Raw genomic sequence first — 14,780 nt, forward strand, 5'->3', positions numbered from 1 at the left:
TTTCTTTTCATTCCGACAAAGTTGCTAATGAAAACATTCCGAAGCCGCAGATCTGAATCGGATATTTTCGCATCTTTTTCCCTCCCGCTCTGCCTCTCTATTTTCAATTTAGAGACAATACATCCAACAGCCGCAATGCGGAAGCTGAACGCGAGTGTCTAATTTGAATGGACTTGGAAGTGGGCGGACAAAAAGCCCGTCCAACGGATTAAACTTGGTCAATCACAATTGGCAATTAGACAGTATTCTACGTACAGTCGTAAACTCGTTTGCCAAGGTCGATGTGAAAAGTTTTTCTGCGCAGGATAATCGACGAACTACGTGAAAATTCAACACAGTGCGTCGGACGATTCGACTTCCACTTCACTTCCGGTATACGAGGTAGTCCTGTACCATGCTTGCGATTCGGGCTGCATTTTATCCGAATTATTCTCAATCGACTCCGACAATTTTCATCTCCCAATCCGCCGTAGTTTGAACTGATAAAATTTGATTGGGGAAAAATCTGGAGCATCCACGAAAGCCGTGTCTCAATCCATGCGTGTCAAAGCTCAACATTCCCCCAACCAGCCAATCATGAGTTATCGGTTTCCGGAGCGGGTATGCATACCTGGTACATAATATAAACGTAGATATATATGTTTATGTATGTTTGCTCGACGTCGGTGGAAATTCGCATATACCTGCGGCAAATACTCGGTACAACCGCAAATTTACTCTTGAGCCAATAAATCAGTGCGAAGCACGGAAAGCCTCGTTAAAATCACGCTTTGTTAGACACCGTCGGACAATGTTGAACAGTGGCTGAATAGAAAAAAAAATTATGCATAAACAGAAATTCAATTTTTCTCTTCTGTTCTCGAGAATTGCCATGACTTTTTTTTTATTTTTTCACGGTTCAAGGAAAACAAATTCTGAAAATTTAAATAAACGCTTCGGTAGTCATAATAAAGAAGTTTCTTGGCAGAATTGTAGAGAATAATTTTCTAAACAAAGGAAACTTAAATCGTCGTTAAATGAAATTGAACGAATCTATCAGGTTTTTAACAACTTTAAAGTGATGTGAAATGAAAAGTAGATATCTAGGCTTTAGGTTATAATTTTTTTTACTGTAATTTTAATCTAATCTTCGTAGCTTGCAAATGTGTCAATTTGAGAAATCGTATATCTGAAGATTTGATCGACTGAGTTTGTTCGAAAACTCAAGTTTCCGCTTACGCAGAGTTCTGATGATAAACTGGCACGTGTCAGTAGAATATTTAGCTTTCAAATTCGCCATTGCGGTGATTTTGCATAGTTTACCAAATTTCATATACTCTCAAGACCTTCTAATTACAGAGTTTTCAGGAATGGAAAGTTCGGCTGCCGCACTTGATTACTCGGGACAAAATGACTCGGCACGAAATGACTGCGGTCAAAATATTTCCAGCAATTTCATACTTTCACCCAGACTTTCATCGAATCGTCAATTACGAACATTTTAATTTTATCAAATTAATTTTTCAAAACCGAAAGATTTTATCATCGGCATACGCAATTATAGCAATAATTTGAAAATTAATCAATAGTTTATATTTGTCATTCAAACTTTGCGAAGTAATTATTTACCGGGAAAATTTCCTCCGAAGTAACGTTTTAAAAATATTTATTTCCCGGAACTTTTCTATCATGGATGTAAATGTCCAGTAATTTTTTCCGGAGTAATTAAGAGCGTGTACCGAAATTTCAGTTGCTTGATAAATCCTTGATTCGATAATATCTCGTTGTAAACAAGTGAAAAAAAGTGTCGATTCTTGCCTCCTCGATTCAAGTCCCAAGAAATTATTGAAACGAAGTTACGAAATCTCAGTGCTAAAGTATTTGATTCCGTAGTAAGCAAGAAAACATTGCCGAGTCGTGAACATTTTCCTTTTTTTTTTTTTTTTTTCTCTTTTTCACGGAGGGTGAATTTTCCGAGGCGTAAGAGACGCAAACCCCCGTGTTTGCCTTTCATTCCATATTCTATACGTGCTGCGAACGCTGTAAAAACCGTGGAGCATGGAAAGCTCGCGGATGGACATTGTTCTGAGCTTTTTCTTCTCCCAGGCTCTGTATACTCTCAGGAATGTTCCGTGCGGCTGCTGATGTAAGAATTTTGTTCTCGTCTTCTTTTTTTTTTTTTTATTTCGTCTTGATTTTCTTGTTCCTCTAGAATCAGATGATTCAGCGTTTGAAAAGCACTGCAGATTTTCCAACCGATTCACTTCACTATTTTTCGCAAGTTCAACAAGTTTCGCCTATCAATTCGTGAACGCTTCGTGATCAGAAACGCGATAAGTAAAAACTCGGGAAAAAACAAAGTTTGCGCGTAACAAAATACCGCCGACCGAACAGAGGAAAAAATACAAAAATTTTGCAAACTTTTCTTGCAGTAATTTACGACAGCGACGCGACTAATTAGCTTCGTTAAATTTGATCTTAATCGTTGTGAAATCTGTCGTGAACTTCGTAATAAATCAGACGAGTAATGATTAATAATCACGTAAAGAATAATGAAGAAAATAATCAAAAGGTGAATAAATTCTCGTACAATTTTTCCACGAGACGAAGATTGATGCGTAAAATTCACCGTTTAAGCACACATTTTTTTCTATTCTCGATGTGTTATTGCTAATCATTTCCTCAAATCGCCATTGCTCGGATAATCGATTGCGCATTTTTGATTTTCATTCATAATTTGCACGATGCAAATTTGGTGGATTCTAAAAACTGTTTACGTACAGTCGTCTAACAATAATTAGAAACGATTCTTACTTACTCGAGAAAATTTCTCCTCTTTCCTTATTCGCAACGACTATTGTTGGTTTATCGTTCTATTTACATGCCGGGTGTATATTTTTTGGTCATCAAAACAAAAGCAAATGGCGTCTGGCCTCTTTCTCAGAACGTTGTTTATACTAATGTAAATCATCCAGAATTTTCCTCCCACTCCCAAATTTACTTTCGTCTCATTTACGTGTTCCATTGAACATGCGGTCCTTTCGCATTTGAAAATTTAGAAAGGAATTCGAAATTCCCCATTTAGCGAGGAGAAATTCCTTGGCTAATTGCGAACCGCACTGGATGAAATATCGCGGTTCCAATCGCAGTAAAATTCCCCGATACGCACATCGCTTCGGGAATCCATCGCCAAGGCGATAATTGGAATATCAAAAAGCCAAGGGTGGTTCCTTTTTTTTCGCAACGAAAAATCAAACGCCCTGCATTGAGAGAAATTTTTAGTTCCGGTTACCGCTCAGTCCTTAACTATTTTCATTTTTTACCACAATTGAAAAATACAGTTCTAGGTACAAAAAGAAAATTAGTTTTCTAGCTGTTACCGGAAAGTCTGGTATCCGTTACTGTTCTTTCTCATTACGATCACTGTTGCTATATTTTCTTGCAACTGTTGCGAAAATTTAATGCTTGTGCAAAAATAAATTGACGTTAAAGCCTTATTTAACTAAAAAAGTAGAGTAAACCTCACAAACTGATTTTGTGTTGCAATTACCAAAAGAGCATCGACAATAGCGCAAAATGGTTACGCGTACTTTATTTTTCGTAATTCCAACAATATTCAAACAGTTGTTTTTTTTCAACGATACCTGTTTCACCGAATTTTTCTAGTTACTATAAAAAATGAAATTTTTCTCAGTGTGCCAATTGTTTCCAAATTCTCTTCCAAACAATTATGCAGCGCAATTTTTCGGCCCAGACAAAACGCGGTATTATTACGCCAATTATTATAACACGATTCCATTTATCGCTTTGGGAAATCACTTGAGTAACGAGAATATACAAACTTTAGTATAGAAAAAAAAAACCAAGCTAAAGTGTTGCGTATGAAATTTTCTCCCGCTTTATCAAGGAAGACGAATTGTTACTCCCGTTGGTGCTTTATTTTTTACCTTATCTTCTCTTTTTTGTCTCGCATAAATTTCAACTTACCGAGGTATTACAATATCCTGTGTATAAAACGGAATATTACACCATTTTCCCCCCTTTTCATTCTTCTACTTTCACGTATAATCCGTTTAATACTATAATCTACTACCGAACAAATGTTGCATCGAACGTAACATCGAATCTGATCAATTACACTGGTCAACAAAATTTTGTAACATGGAAGGTTCCTACTAATTTTTAAATATAATACGAGTTAATTAGTTACAATATCAATATCAATTCTATTATACTAAACTTTGTTTCTAACATAATCAGTTAAAAGTTTTCATGTTACGCACAAAAAGCGAACTATTCTTGACCAGCGTGAACGACAATTTCGACTGAAACCTAAAAACAGTTACTCTGCATAATTTGGATGGTAATTAACAATTTTCCAACTCGATACGTTCACAACCCGTTTTTTTAGCTTCCGTGCAATTACTTAGATTCCGGTAAAAGGGGCAGTGAGCATGAAATACAGAATCGTGCCACTGCTGCTGGTCCATAAATAAGGATCGATCTCCTCTCCTTCTCGCTGCTTGCAAATATCGGGGCAAAGGAAGCCGATCGATCAACTTGATTGCCGTCCTTTCGTTCCTGTATCCGTGAAATGGGATTAAAATAACAGAGAGTTATCGCCTCTTTGCCATTAACAAGATCTCTATCGCAGGAGGGTATTTTTTTTTTATCCTCTCGACGAAACTCCCCTACTTCTGTCCTTTTTATTTTTCCTCCGTATTTTTTTTTTATTTTCCTTAAAAACCGCGTCAAATTTTATCGTATTGTAACATTATATTTTTTACTGCAGCTAACGCTATGACGCAAAGAATAATTATAACATATATTTACAATAAACATTTCGCGCCTTATGAATGAAAATTTTAGCAAAAATAACGCGTAGCAAAAATTCCGCGACAGCTCTCTTTTACTTTCAATTCACTTCTCTTAGTCTCGTTTCTGTGCACGCAATGTTTCCAAATCTGTACACGATTTCAATATTATTATCAGAGTAATTTGTAACTAGAGTCAATTTATACCGACAACGCGAGTAACGTTCCATTATATACCGGGTTAATGACTATCGATCTTTTTCTTCAATTTTTAAAAACTACATTATTTCACACACAGCCCGAATCTCATTCCGCTTCACGGTGGGTGAAAAATTTTCTCAATATAAACAGATCGATGCAGCTATGTGTAGCCGAAACGAGTAATTGGATTTCCTTCCTTGCTGCTCAATCTTTCCCTTCAATAACAAGAAGGCGAGGGAAAAAAAACACTCGAAAAAAAAAATTCAATCTGCAGAACACGGTGCCGCGCTACTTTTCTCTGCCAAGAAAATTGGCCGTCATATATATGTATATATGTACATATTTATATATACATTTATCTAACACATATCGGTCAAACTTCACGTGTTACTTGTAATGCATCTGATCTGCATGTAGATTAAGCCGATTTTTAAAAAGTTAGTTTATAGCCACAAATTAAGCCTCGTTAAACTAGAACTCGGTAGCAAAATTCTAAAAGGTGTCTCAATCGGTTTGAATTTTCGAAACACTCTGGCCAAAATAATTCGAAAACTATACAAGTTAGGAAGCTGTTCTTGGTTTCATTTCGTAGATGATGAAATGTTCTTTAAAAAATATTGTTACTACTACCTGATGTTATTTGTATCAGCTTAGAACACGGGTTAGATATAAATTTACAAGGTAATAAGCATCTTCGTTCATTTATTCAATATCGTATCGAATACAAGATGAACATTTAGGAGCATAGTAGTCTGGAGTTTTTTTTAAATAAAAAATTTGATCATCTACAAAATGAAACCGAAAACAGCTTCCCAACTTGTATAGATTTCGAAATATTTCGGTTAGAGTGTCTGAAAGATACAAACCGGTTGAGTAACCTTTTAGAATTTTACTACCGAGTTCCGGTTTCGCAAGGCTTCATTTGACGTTAAAAACTAAGTTGAAAGAAAACTAGCCTAATGTAGATACGTACTAAAATTAATTAACGTCCAACACACTCACCCTTATCCTGAAATGGTAACTGCAACGTGGAGAACAGACATCGGGCACTAATTACGAAAAAAACTAAAGCCACGACACGTAAACTTCACAACCGGCTATTTTAAAAATGAATCACAGACAATAAAGAAACGAGGTAACGAACAAAAATATGCCGATAGTTAGCGAAGATATTTTATCGTGAGAGCGATGAGAATTCACGAACGTGTAGAGAGAACAACTTATAGACGATTCTTGACAAATTCCCGTCACGTTTCGTTTCTCGTTCCGCAACTGACGACGCGCAACTGAAGACCCTATAGATTGTCGTCGGATCTTCGAGCTACGTTTCAGCTCCGCTGATACTACGTAATTAGGAAATAGGTATACGCTCGTGTTTCTGCTGCTGAAACGCGCGACTTACAATTGGCGGCGCTTATTCACGGCCAAACGGTTACACGTGTGTTGCTGATCACTTTGGCGCTAATTATTCCATTTGAATTCATCGCCGTTGCACCCGCCATCAGCGATCCAAGAATCGTGAGTTCGGTGTTTCCGAATCCTAAACTCTGCGTTCGAATGCGCCACATGTCTGAGAATTGGAACCGTTACTTACATGTAAATAATTTACGCCCCCCATTTACGCCCTCGAGGTGTCGCATATACCTTATTATTATTGCGCAACGATTTTTACTGCAGGAATCCGTCCTGTCCAATTTTCACTAACAACATGCCGACTCTGCAAAAGTTTTGGTAACGATCACAACTCTCGCGCTATTAAGGTATTACGCAAGTTTTTTCACTCGTCTGCAGTAATCAATGTGTCACATTCACTTGCGGTTGTGTTTTTTTCCTTCTATTATTGCGATTTTTGGAGATAAAAATTTTTCGTCTCGGAATCGATGTGCAAGATCCCGCAAAGATTTCCCCATATCGTTGACAGTTTGTAGGATCTTCAATCGGTTTACCTAAACTGGTACAATTGTTCTAGTAATCGATATTTCGGTTGATTAGCAAGTAAATAACGCGATAACGTGTTTCCTTGATCTTTGTTGGTAATAGAAACTTTAGTGTTTCGCTATCGAAACGGAAATTTATACTTTGAATAAAAGTGAACGGAAGTAACCTTGAAATTCGTCCGCTCCTGATCTTCATTAGTCAATCATTGGTACCTTTATATTGCCTATTCTTGTTAAAATTGATACTTCTACGTCAATTTACCGGACTGGATCGTGAAATGGGTAATGAATTGTCAAAGATTGGTTGCATAAAATTACCTTCTCGATATCTTTGCGCATCACGTACCAGACGAACCGAATTTCATCCTTATGCGTTCAATTTTAATCTACCTCAAAAGAATACTTCGTTTAATTTCTGCGACTTCATTTACTGCGAGAAAAATGCAATAGCAAACTATGTTCTGTAGAATATAGGTTGTGAATTTCCGATCTGACCACAAAATTTCTCTTACAATAGTCCGCACCGGCCAAATTTAGTGAATTTTAACACCACTCTTTCTTACAGTGTTCTCATGTACTTACGCACCGCAGAAAGATAGTCTTTATCATCCTGTACTACGTTGAGGATAAGGATGCCTTTGACGGGTTGACAGCTTTTCTCTTTGTCCTGTCTCCGGTCTCTCAAACCGCAATGTCCTTATCGGGGAGTGACGGACATCCGGTTATCGTCTCGAAGTCGTGGGCTGTCACCAGATAGCTGGGATCCAGCAGCCACTGCCTAATCGTCCGAGCGGGGTACGATAGCGGAATGTCACAGGAGTTTCCGTTCCCAGATCTCCCGGATTCCAAGAATTTCCCCAATCCTTTCACCAGAGTGGATTTAAATCCTCGGAACGATATTGTTCCAGGAATCTGTTCGACCTGGACGCGCTCATCGCCCTCAAAGACGTCCAAGAAGTTCACGGCATCTCCGCGTTCTGGTCCAAAAGTCCGAAGTCGTTTTGGCGGCGAACCGATTTCTGTGAGGCAGGAACTTCCAGCGAAATCGCAGCAACTATCGTCGTCGACTTGCCTCGGTTCACGGACAGTCCAACCGCCCAATTGTTCGGCACCATCACCTACGAGTTGGACGGTGTGCAGATGCAGACTCTGATCCCAACGCTCACTCTCGACGTGGACCGCGTCCTAAAAGGTGATCACGACTTGAACGTCTTCTGCGAATCCAACGGGGATGCAAACACCGCTCGCGATAAAAAAATTCAGGCAATACTGGCTGTAAAATCGATGTCCATGGACAAGATGATCGACTTCAAACTCAACGAGCCGTTGATCGAAGACCTCAAAGACCTTCTCGATAAGATTGGGTTTACGGAAATTTTGCCGAAAGTATTCACCGGTCGGAATTCTCACATGGATCGCTGCATCTTGGAACTGAAGTCTGTTTCACACCTCAAGTGTCGAAGTGTCATTTACACCAGGTGAATAAAACGCTTTGTGACACATTTCATTTTTATCCATTCTTTCACAGCGGTTGCGAGCGAGAAGTGTCCTGACAATGTTGTTTCCCTTAGATCCGTATCGCAGCTGAACATGCTTCTTCATTTACTCCGCAAAGAGTTGCCGAAAGAGACGAGCGTCGTTTGCAAAACTATTGTCGAAGCTGAGGATGTACTCAAGGCGTTGGAAGATGAGCTGAATTCTTATCTGAAACCAGAGTACGCCTTTGAGATCCAGAAAGCCAGGGCCAAGTCCGACTTGTTGATCAATGAATTTCAAAACAGTTGCACTATTCACAGGTTTTCAGAATAGTTTACGCGAGTTGGGTATGCTCGTTGAATATATATCTTCATGAATATGATTAATTTTAAGAATATTGTCATACACTTACGAACCTGTTATGTTTTGGTTCCCTGAACTTGAAAGTTACTCGAATAAAAGCAGTAAGAAATAAATCGAAATCGGTTAATTTACGCACTTCATTTTAGGCAATTGTAGTTATTACGTACACGATACATTCAAATTCTTGCGTTTCACTTCTCGTTATTATTCCGCAAGACAGTTTTTCATAATGCATCCGCCACCTCAAAACAATGTTTAATACCTGATTTTTTATCGAGATATCAATTTTGATAAAACACGGATCAATACTGCGAATAATTCAGTAGTTGAGAATGAAAAAGTAGTTTAAAATCTATATGTCAGACGGATTATCTCCTGATTGTAGGCAATTTTATGTGCACATCGCCTGATCAGAGGCAACTCACATACTCGCTAAGGCGCCTACATCCAGGCAGCCGTTGATACTCGACGAACGTGAACTTAATTATAGGCAATATAACATACTCGTGATTGAAATCTTAAAATTCAACACCGCAAATTTGATTAACGCAGGTTCTTGTTTTAAATAACTTGTTTCAGCAGAATGTGTGTTTAAAAATAAACTAACGCTAAGCTGATGGTCTATAATTGAAGAGCAAAGGTTTCTCAAGGGAATGAATGAAGAGTTTTATTTTTCCCAAATAGAATTTATTACAAAATGAACGAATATGTACAGACTATGCAACGTGCTGCCAATAACTATCGAAACTAACTGCAGGATTCGAATTGTATTGGCTCACTACTCGATATAGGTTGAATTTAATTAAAATCAGTCCAACACCCACCGACACCCTGTCCCCGAAACGGTATTATAGGAGAGAAGTTTATTCAATTTCCGTTGAATTCTGGCACTTCTCAATCCTAAAATATATCTATTATATCGCACTATTCGCATTGTGTACTAAAAGTATTCACAACCGTGTAAGAAGAATTCGTACATTGCACAAAACATTTGAACTATACGATCTATAATGAACGGACGGAGTTTTATAATATGCCTCGAATTCTATCGTTTACGAATATTATTCTACCTTTGAGCTTCAGTATGTTCCCACGTTGATGAATATTCATACGTGTTAAATATATTATATTCTTATGTACACGTTATATATAAGTAAATAATTATTGAATATATTATATATTGTCTCGATAATATATTACTTGATAAAGCGTTTAAAAATTTAATTTCTTCTCTTTTCTCATTTATAAATGTTAGATTATTGTACGCGAAATATTCTCTTTTACGTATACCTATAGATCTATGCATATATACATTTGGCAGGTACTTGGAAGCGTGCGCTTCTGAATTTCATAATTCAATTCACTAAGGAAAAAAATGTGTTTATGTGTGCGTGTGTGTGTGTGTATTAAATAGTACAGAAAAACGCAGTGAGGTAAAACGATAAAGAATTTGAAGATAAAATAGAAATAAAAAAATATCAGACAACCATGGAATAGCAGATATTTGTACAAATTCTCAACGTTTAAATAGCGCGGTATAGCAATTCTGCTTACAATTGTTGCGTACTTATAGACCAAATGCAACATGGATATATACATATATAAATATTTATAAACATTTGTGAGTATGGGTAGTTTCATATTCATATAAATTATCGAATAAAATTATCCAACGACAAACTTAACGAGTCAATGACGAAAATTGAACGTCTATGTATAGATAAACATTTGATACAATGTGCTAGTGATTAAATTGAGTTTATAACACTTAAATAGTAAAAAATGTGTACAGTATATTAATACCGTTTTTGGCAAGATATCATTATTTTGACAGCCCTTAAACAACTAATTCAATTCTATACACACGAAATTGAATACTTTCAATCAGACGCACGTTTATGTACACAACAACACATGTGACACTTGCATTCGGTTAATTATTAAGACCCTAACAAATATTAATATTGCACCGCCGGCCAAAGCCGTTTCTCGAGTAATTCTTCGACCCGTAATTATCATGTCATATAGTTCGAAGAAAAACTGAGAATCAGGACGACTTCTCATACTTTACGTGTGTTGTAAAACAGAATTGAACCGTAGAAATCTATCGATTCGCTAAATGGATTACAATTTGTTTAAAAAAAGATTAGAATAACAATAAATATTTATAAAAATAAAAATGATCTTACAGATTTAGGCTTCTAAACTAACAAGTTCGGTTTATTAATCGCTCTGTAAATCATATTTCAATGATTATAGACGTGGATTATTATACAGCATACCCGAATTACGAACTCTTGAACGCTTGGCGTTTTGATTTTTTTTTTTCTGTTTTTCTTAATATATTTTTCTTAATTTAACTTTCAACTTATACTGGCCTTCATTTCATCTACATCAAATTTTCTACTACGTTAGGTTTAAATTAAATATCATATAATAATTTAATTCTAACTGGCGAGGAATAATTATATTAAGTGTATTAGAGTAAAGTATAAGGTAGAGAATATTGTCGGTTGAACTTGTGAAGACCTGGGGGTATGATTAATTATTGAAATCTTTTGTATGTGAACGCCGTTGAAGGTGACTAGGATTAAAAAAAAAAAAAAAAAAACTTGTCGAGAATAAATGGCAAGAGAGTGAAAAATAGCGTGTCATAAATATTTACGAAATAAATATGTAGCAAGTAATTACACTGGACAGAAGATTTTTTAAGCACAACGAGGAGGTTTTATCGAAATTCTGGTCGGCATGCTGACAAGTATCTAATTTATTTATTTTCCATTCTTCGAGTCTCGACAGAAGGGAAACGGACATAAAAATCGCCATTGACATTAGTTCAAGTAACTACTCCTAATTCAGCTGAAAGTAGTCACGCTAGAATTCAGGATCTAATCGACGAAACTTCATTTCACTTTTCTTGAAGTTCATTAGCCCGTCATTGAAATACAGAAAATAAAATAAACGTCCTTTTAAGGCCTCGAATGCTGGGCCCTAATAGTTATGAGTCTTCGGACGTCGTAGCGTTCGTCGAATAACTGATCGACAGAAAAAAAGAAGATTCGGAACACGCCGGTCCCAGTAGAACGTAAAAGCTATAAGGTACCCTGGACTCCGTTAATAACTTTTTCACAACCCACCTATCTGTTAAAACTATAAAACCAAACTATTCCGTTTACTACCTGCCAGCGGTAGAACGGTCATAAAGCTATCGGTTTCGCTATCGCTGGCGGCGTAACTCGGCCGCTCTAAAACCCCGCCCTCATTCCTGATGCCAAAGGCCTGGAAGTACGGGTTCCGCACGTTCAGATCCACACCGGAATCGACGCTCTTCGAGAAGCTCGACATCTCCGAGAGCTTCCGGAAGTTGCCAAAGAACACACTGTCCGTGCCGATGCTCTCCGCCCCGCTTTCGCTCGCCCCGTCACAAGCCGACTCCGTTTCATCCGTTTCCGAAACGCTGCTGACATCTTGCCTCAATAGCCGTTTATGGGACCCGTTGCTGTCCGTGCTGCTGAGGTACCCACTGTCCTCGACCTTGTAGCCGGCCTGCTGGACTTGGATCCCTGGTACCGTTCGGATACGACCTCTGTTTCGATGTCCGGCGTTCTTCGATGGCGGCGAACGCTGGTCCGGTGCCAGGAAGGTGATGCACCCCTCGGAAATTAGACACCTCGGCTCGGCCGTCGATTGTCTGGCTCTCTTCTCGGATCCGGAATGCCTGAGACTTGACATGGTCTTCCTGACCGGAGGGTAGCTTTTCGTGTCGATCGGAAACAGGGGGATCCTGCCCTTGGACTTCTGGGGATTGGCATTGATGCGCAGGGACGATACATTCTCGTATTCTCTGGACGCATAGTCGTTGACTCCCCAGTGTGAGTCCGCAGCCGTATCGCCGATTACTGTCTTTCTACTGTCGTTCCTCGACAGGTACGGCTTCTTCTCGACGTAGTTCAAGGTGGCCAACGACTCGAAGCTGTTCGACATAACGTTCCTCTTCTGGCGACAGAGGCAAGGCTCGTTCGCGTCGTTAATGTCATTGATGAATTGCTTCCCCGCGGAGTAATAATTAACTGGGACAGAAGTGATCTCGCTGGCCGCAGGGCTACCAGTATCAACGCAACTCCTGTCCCGTCCGTTTTTTGGCGGTGGCAAGGGGGGCTTCGTCATCAGGCCTTCTATCAGCCGCGGTGGTTTCGGCTGTTGGTAAATCGATTCGTCAATCGGAGTGGGAACGACGTCAGGCTGGTTCTGGGGCTTCCGTTGTCTCTTGATGTGCTTCATTTCAGGGGTAAGATACTTGTCCTTCTGCCAGGAGTAAGCGTCCACCTCCGGGTCCCCGTTCAAGGACCGCGTGCTGCTCAGCAGTGCAGAGTTCTTCAGGTTGCTTCTCAGTCTGGCCTCGTAGATCTCGCGTAGGCTTCCGTAGCTCCGTTGGAACGGTGCAGTTTCGTTACCCTTCGAATCTTCGGTTCTGAAGCTTCCCTTGCTGCGTAGCGATATGTGGGCCGGTCTTTCCAACGAGTCGACGTACACCTCGTCAAGGTTGCCCTTGCCGTAGCTGACGTCTTCGTTTATCTTCAGCTTCATTGGTTTGCGATCCAACGTGTCCGGCTCGTACTCCGAGTCGTCCTGCTTCACGTAGTTCTCCGGCGAGTCGAGTACCTTGATGGTCAGGTGCCCAGGGTTTTCGGGTTCGTACTGGATTTCCGGCCCCGAGGACTCGCTTCCGGCCGGGCTGGCGTACCCGTCGTTAACGTACACCTCGCTGACCAGTGAGTAGCTCTGAGGTCTGGGAAGTATCAGCTCTGAAAGGGTTGTTTTCGGTGCCGTTTTACTCTCCAACGCCTCACTCTTCAACTTCGAGATCGTCATCGCCCCCGTCTTCACGTTGAATATCGCGTTCTGCATGGTCAGTTCCTCATCGAGAGGCAGCGCTGTCGACAGAGCCGGGCTCGAATGGCGATCCGTAGAGTCCGGGGACGAGGAGGACTTCAAACTGCTCTTCGAGCGCTCCAAACTATCGACCTCGAAGTCGGTGGCCTTAGCCAGTTTCGGCCTGTGCTCGAGCGCCTTCGCGACAACCATTTCCTGGATCACCTCGTCCATGAGCTTCTTGGCGGGATATTTACCGTTTGGAAGCTCCTTGATCATGTCGGGGAGCTTTTTCGGGGCTGGTGGTGCGCGTGACTTCTTCGACCTCTTTGTCGGTGTCTTGGGCACCGAATCGTTCGACGATGACTTGGCCGACTTGTGTGAACTCGTGGGCGTCACTCGTCCATCTCTCAGCATTAGCGGATCCATCAGCTTCTTTTCCAGCGATTGCAGCGACTCGAGAGTCGCGTTCTCCTCCATCTGCTTGATGAACGAGTTCTCTATGGCCTTCCTCACCTTCGCGTTCACCGTGTCGTTCATATCCAGGGTCTGGATGTTGCTGCTGCACATGTTATGGTACCGGTTGAAGTTGGACTCCTCGAACATGGACCTGGTCGAACGTTTCGAGACGCTGAGGCGGTCGTCGTTTTCCATTATCTCACTCTTCGCGATGTTTTGGAAGGTCCTCAGCATCGGCGGATTGTCCTTCCACGAGGAGGACATGTGCTTATTGGCCCTCTCGGGGCTGCCGAAGTCGCTCTTGGCCATCTCCTTGAGGTACTCAAGATTTTTCGCGAAGGATCTCGCGTTCTCTGCAAAGTTCCGTCTACTGTCTTCCGCGTCCTTCCACTTTTTTTCCGGCGGCTTCACGTCCTCCAACCATGCACGTATCCTGCTTTCTCCCAGGCATAAGTGCGACGGTACCGGAAGCACCGGCAAACTTGGCTGCGACTCGCGGCAACCTGGGCATCCGGTGCAGCTCTGAGACTTTTTCGATCTTGCGACAGATCCCTGAGCCGAGCTTCCCCGGCGATGAAGACCCGTTCGTCCATTTCGTTCCAGGCCAGTCTCCTCCTCCGGAATCCCTGTGTACGTCAAGATTTTGTAAGTATACTTAGCTTTGCAAGCTTTAGGGTGC

The 14,780-nt window shown here is 40.5% G+C and overlaps 3 protein-coding genes across 4 annotated transcripts in view; 1 reads left to right on the forward strand and 2 right to left on the reverse strand.

Annotated features, from left to right (window-relative positions):
- LOC124188049 (carbohydrate sulfotransferase 11) overlaps positions 1–6,282 on the reverse strand; it is a 34,936-nt gene extending 28,654 nt beyond the window's left edge. The window contains exon 1 of the mRNA XM_046580333.1: positions 5,997–6,282. The gene's annotated coding sequence lies outside the window, so the exon portion shown is untranslated. The remainder of the gene's footprint in view (positions 1–5,996) is intronic.
- Positions 1–9,452, forward strand: part of LOC124188048 — a 41,780-nt gene extending 32,328 nt beyond the window's left edge. For both annotated transcript variants that reach the window (XM_046580326.1, XM_046580325.1), the window contains exons 4-5: positions 7,840–8,409; positions 8,503–9,452. In XM_046580326.1, the coding sequence (XP_046436282.1) occupies positions 7,840–8,409; positions 8,503–8,740 (808 nt within the window). In that variant the 3' untranslated portion in view covers positions 8,741–9,452. The remainder of the gene's footprint in view (positions 1–7,839; positions 8,410–8,502) is intronic.
- LOC124188043 overlaps positions 9,416–14,780 on the reverse strand; it is an 80,991-nt gene continuing 75,626 nt past the window's right edge. Inside the window, exon 10 of the mRNA XM_046580308.1 lies at positions 9,416–14,727. Within this exon, the coding sequence (XP_046436264.1) occupies positions 11,921–14,727 (2,807 nt within the window). The 3' untranslated portion in view covers positions 9,416–11,920. The remainder of the gene's footprint in view (positions 14,728–14,780) is intronic.

Source organism: Neodiprion fabricii, chromosome 1 (assembly GCF_021155785.1).
Source record: "Neodiprion fabricii isolate iyNeoFabr1 chromosome 1, iyNeoFabr1.1, whole genome shotgun sequence".
Lineage (NCBI taxonomy): Eukaryota > Metazoa > Arthropoda > Insecta > Hymenoptera > Diprionidae > Neodiprion > Neodiprion fabricii.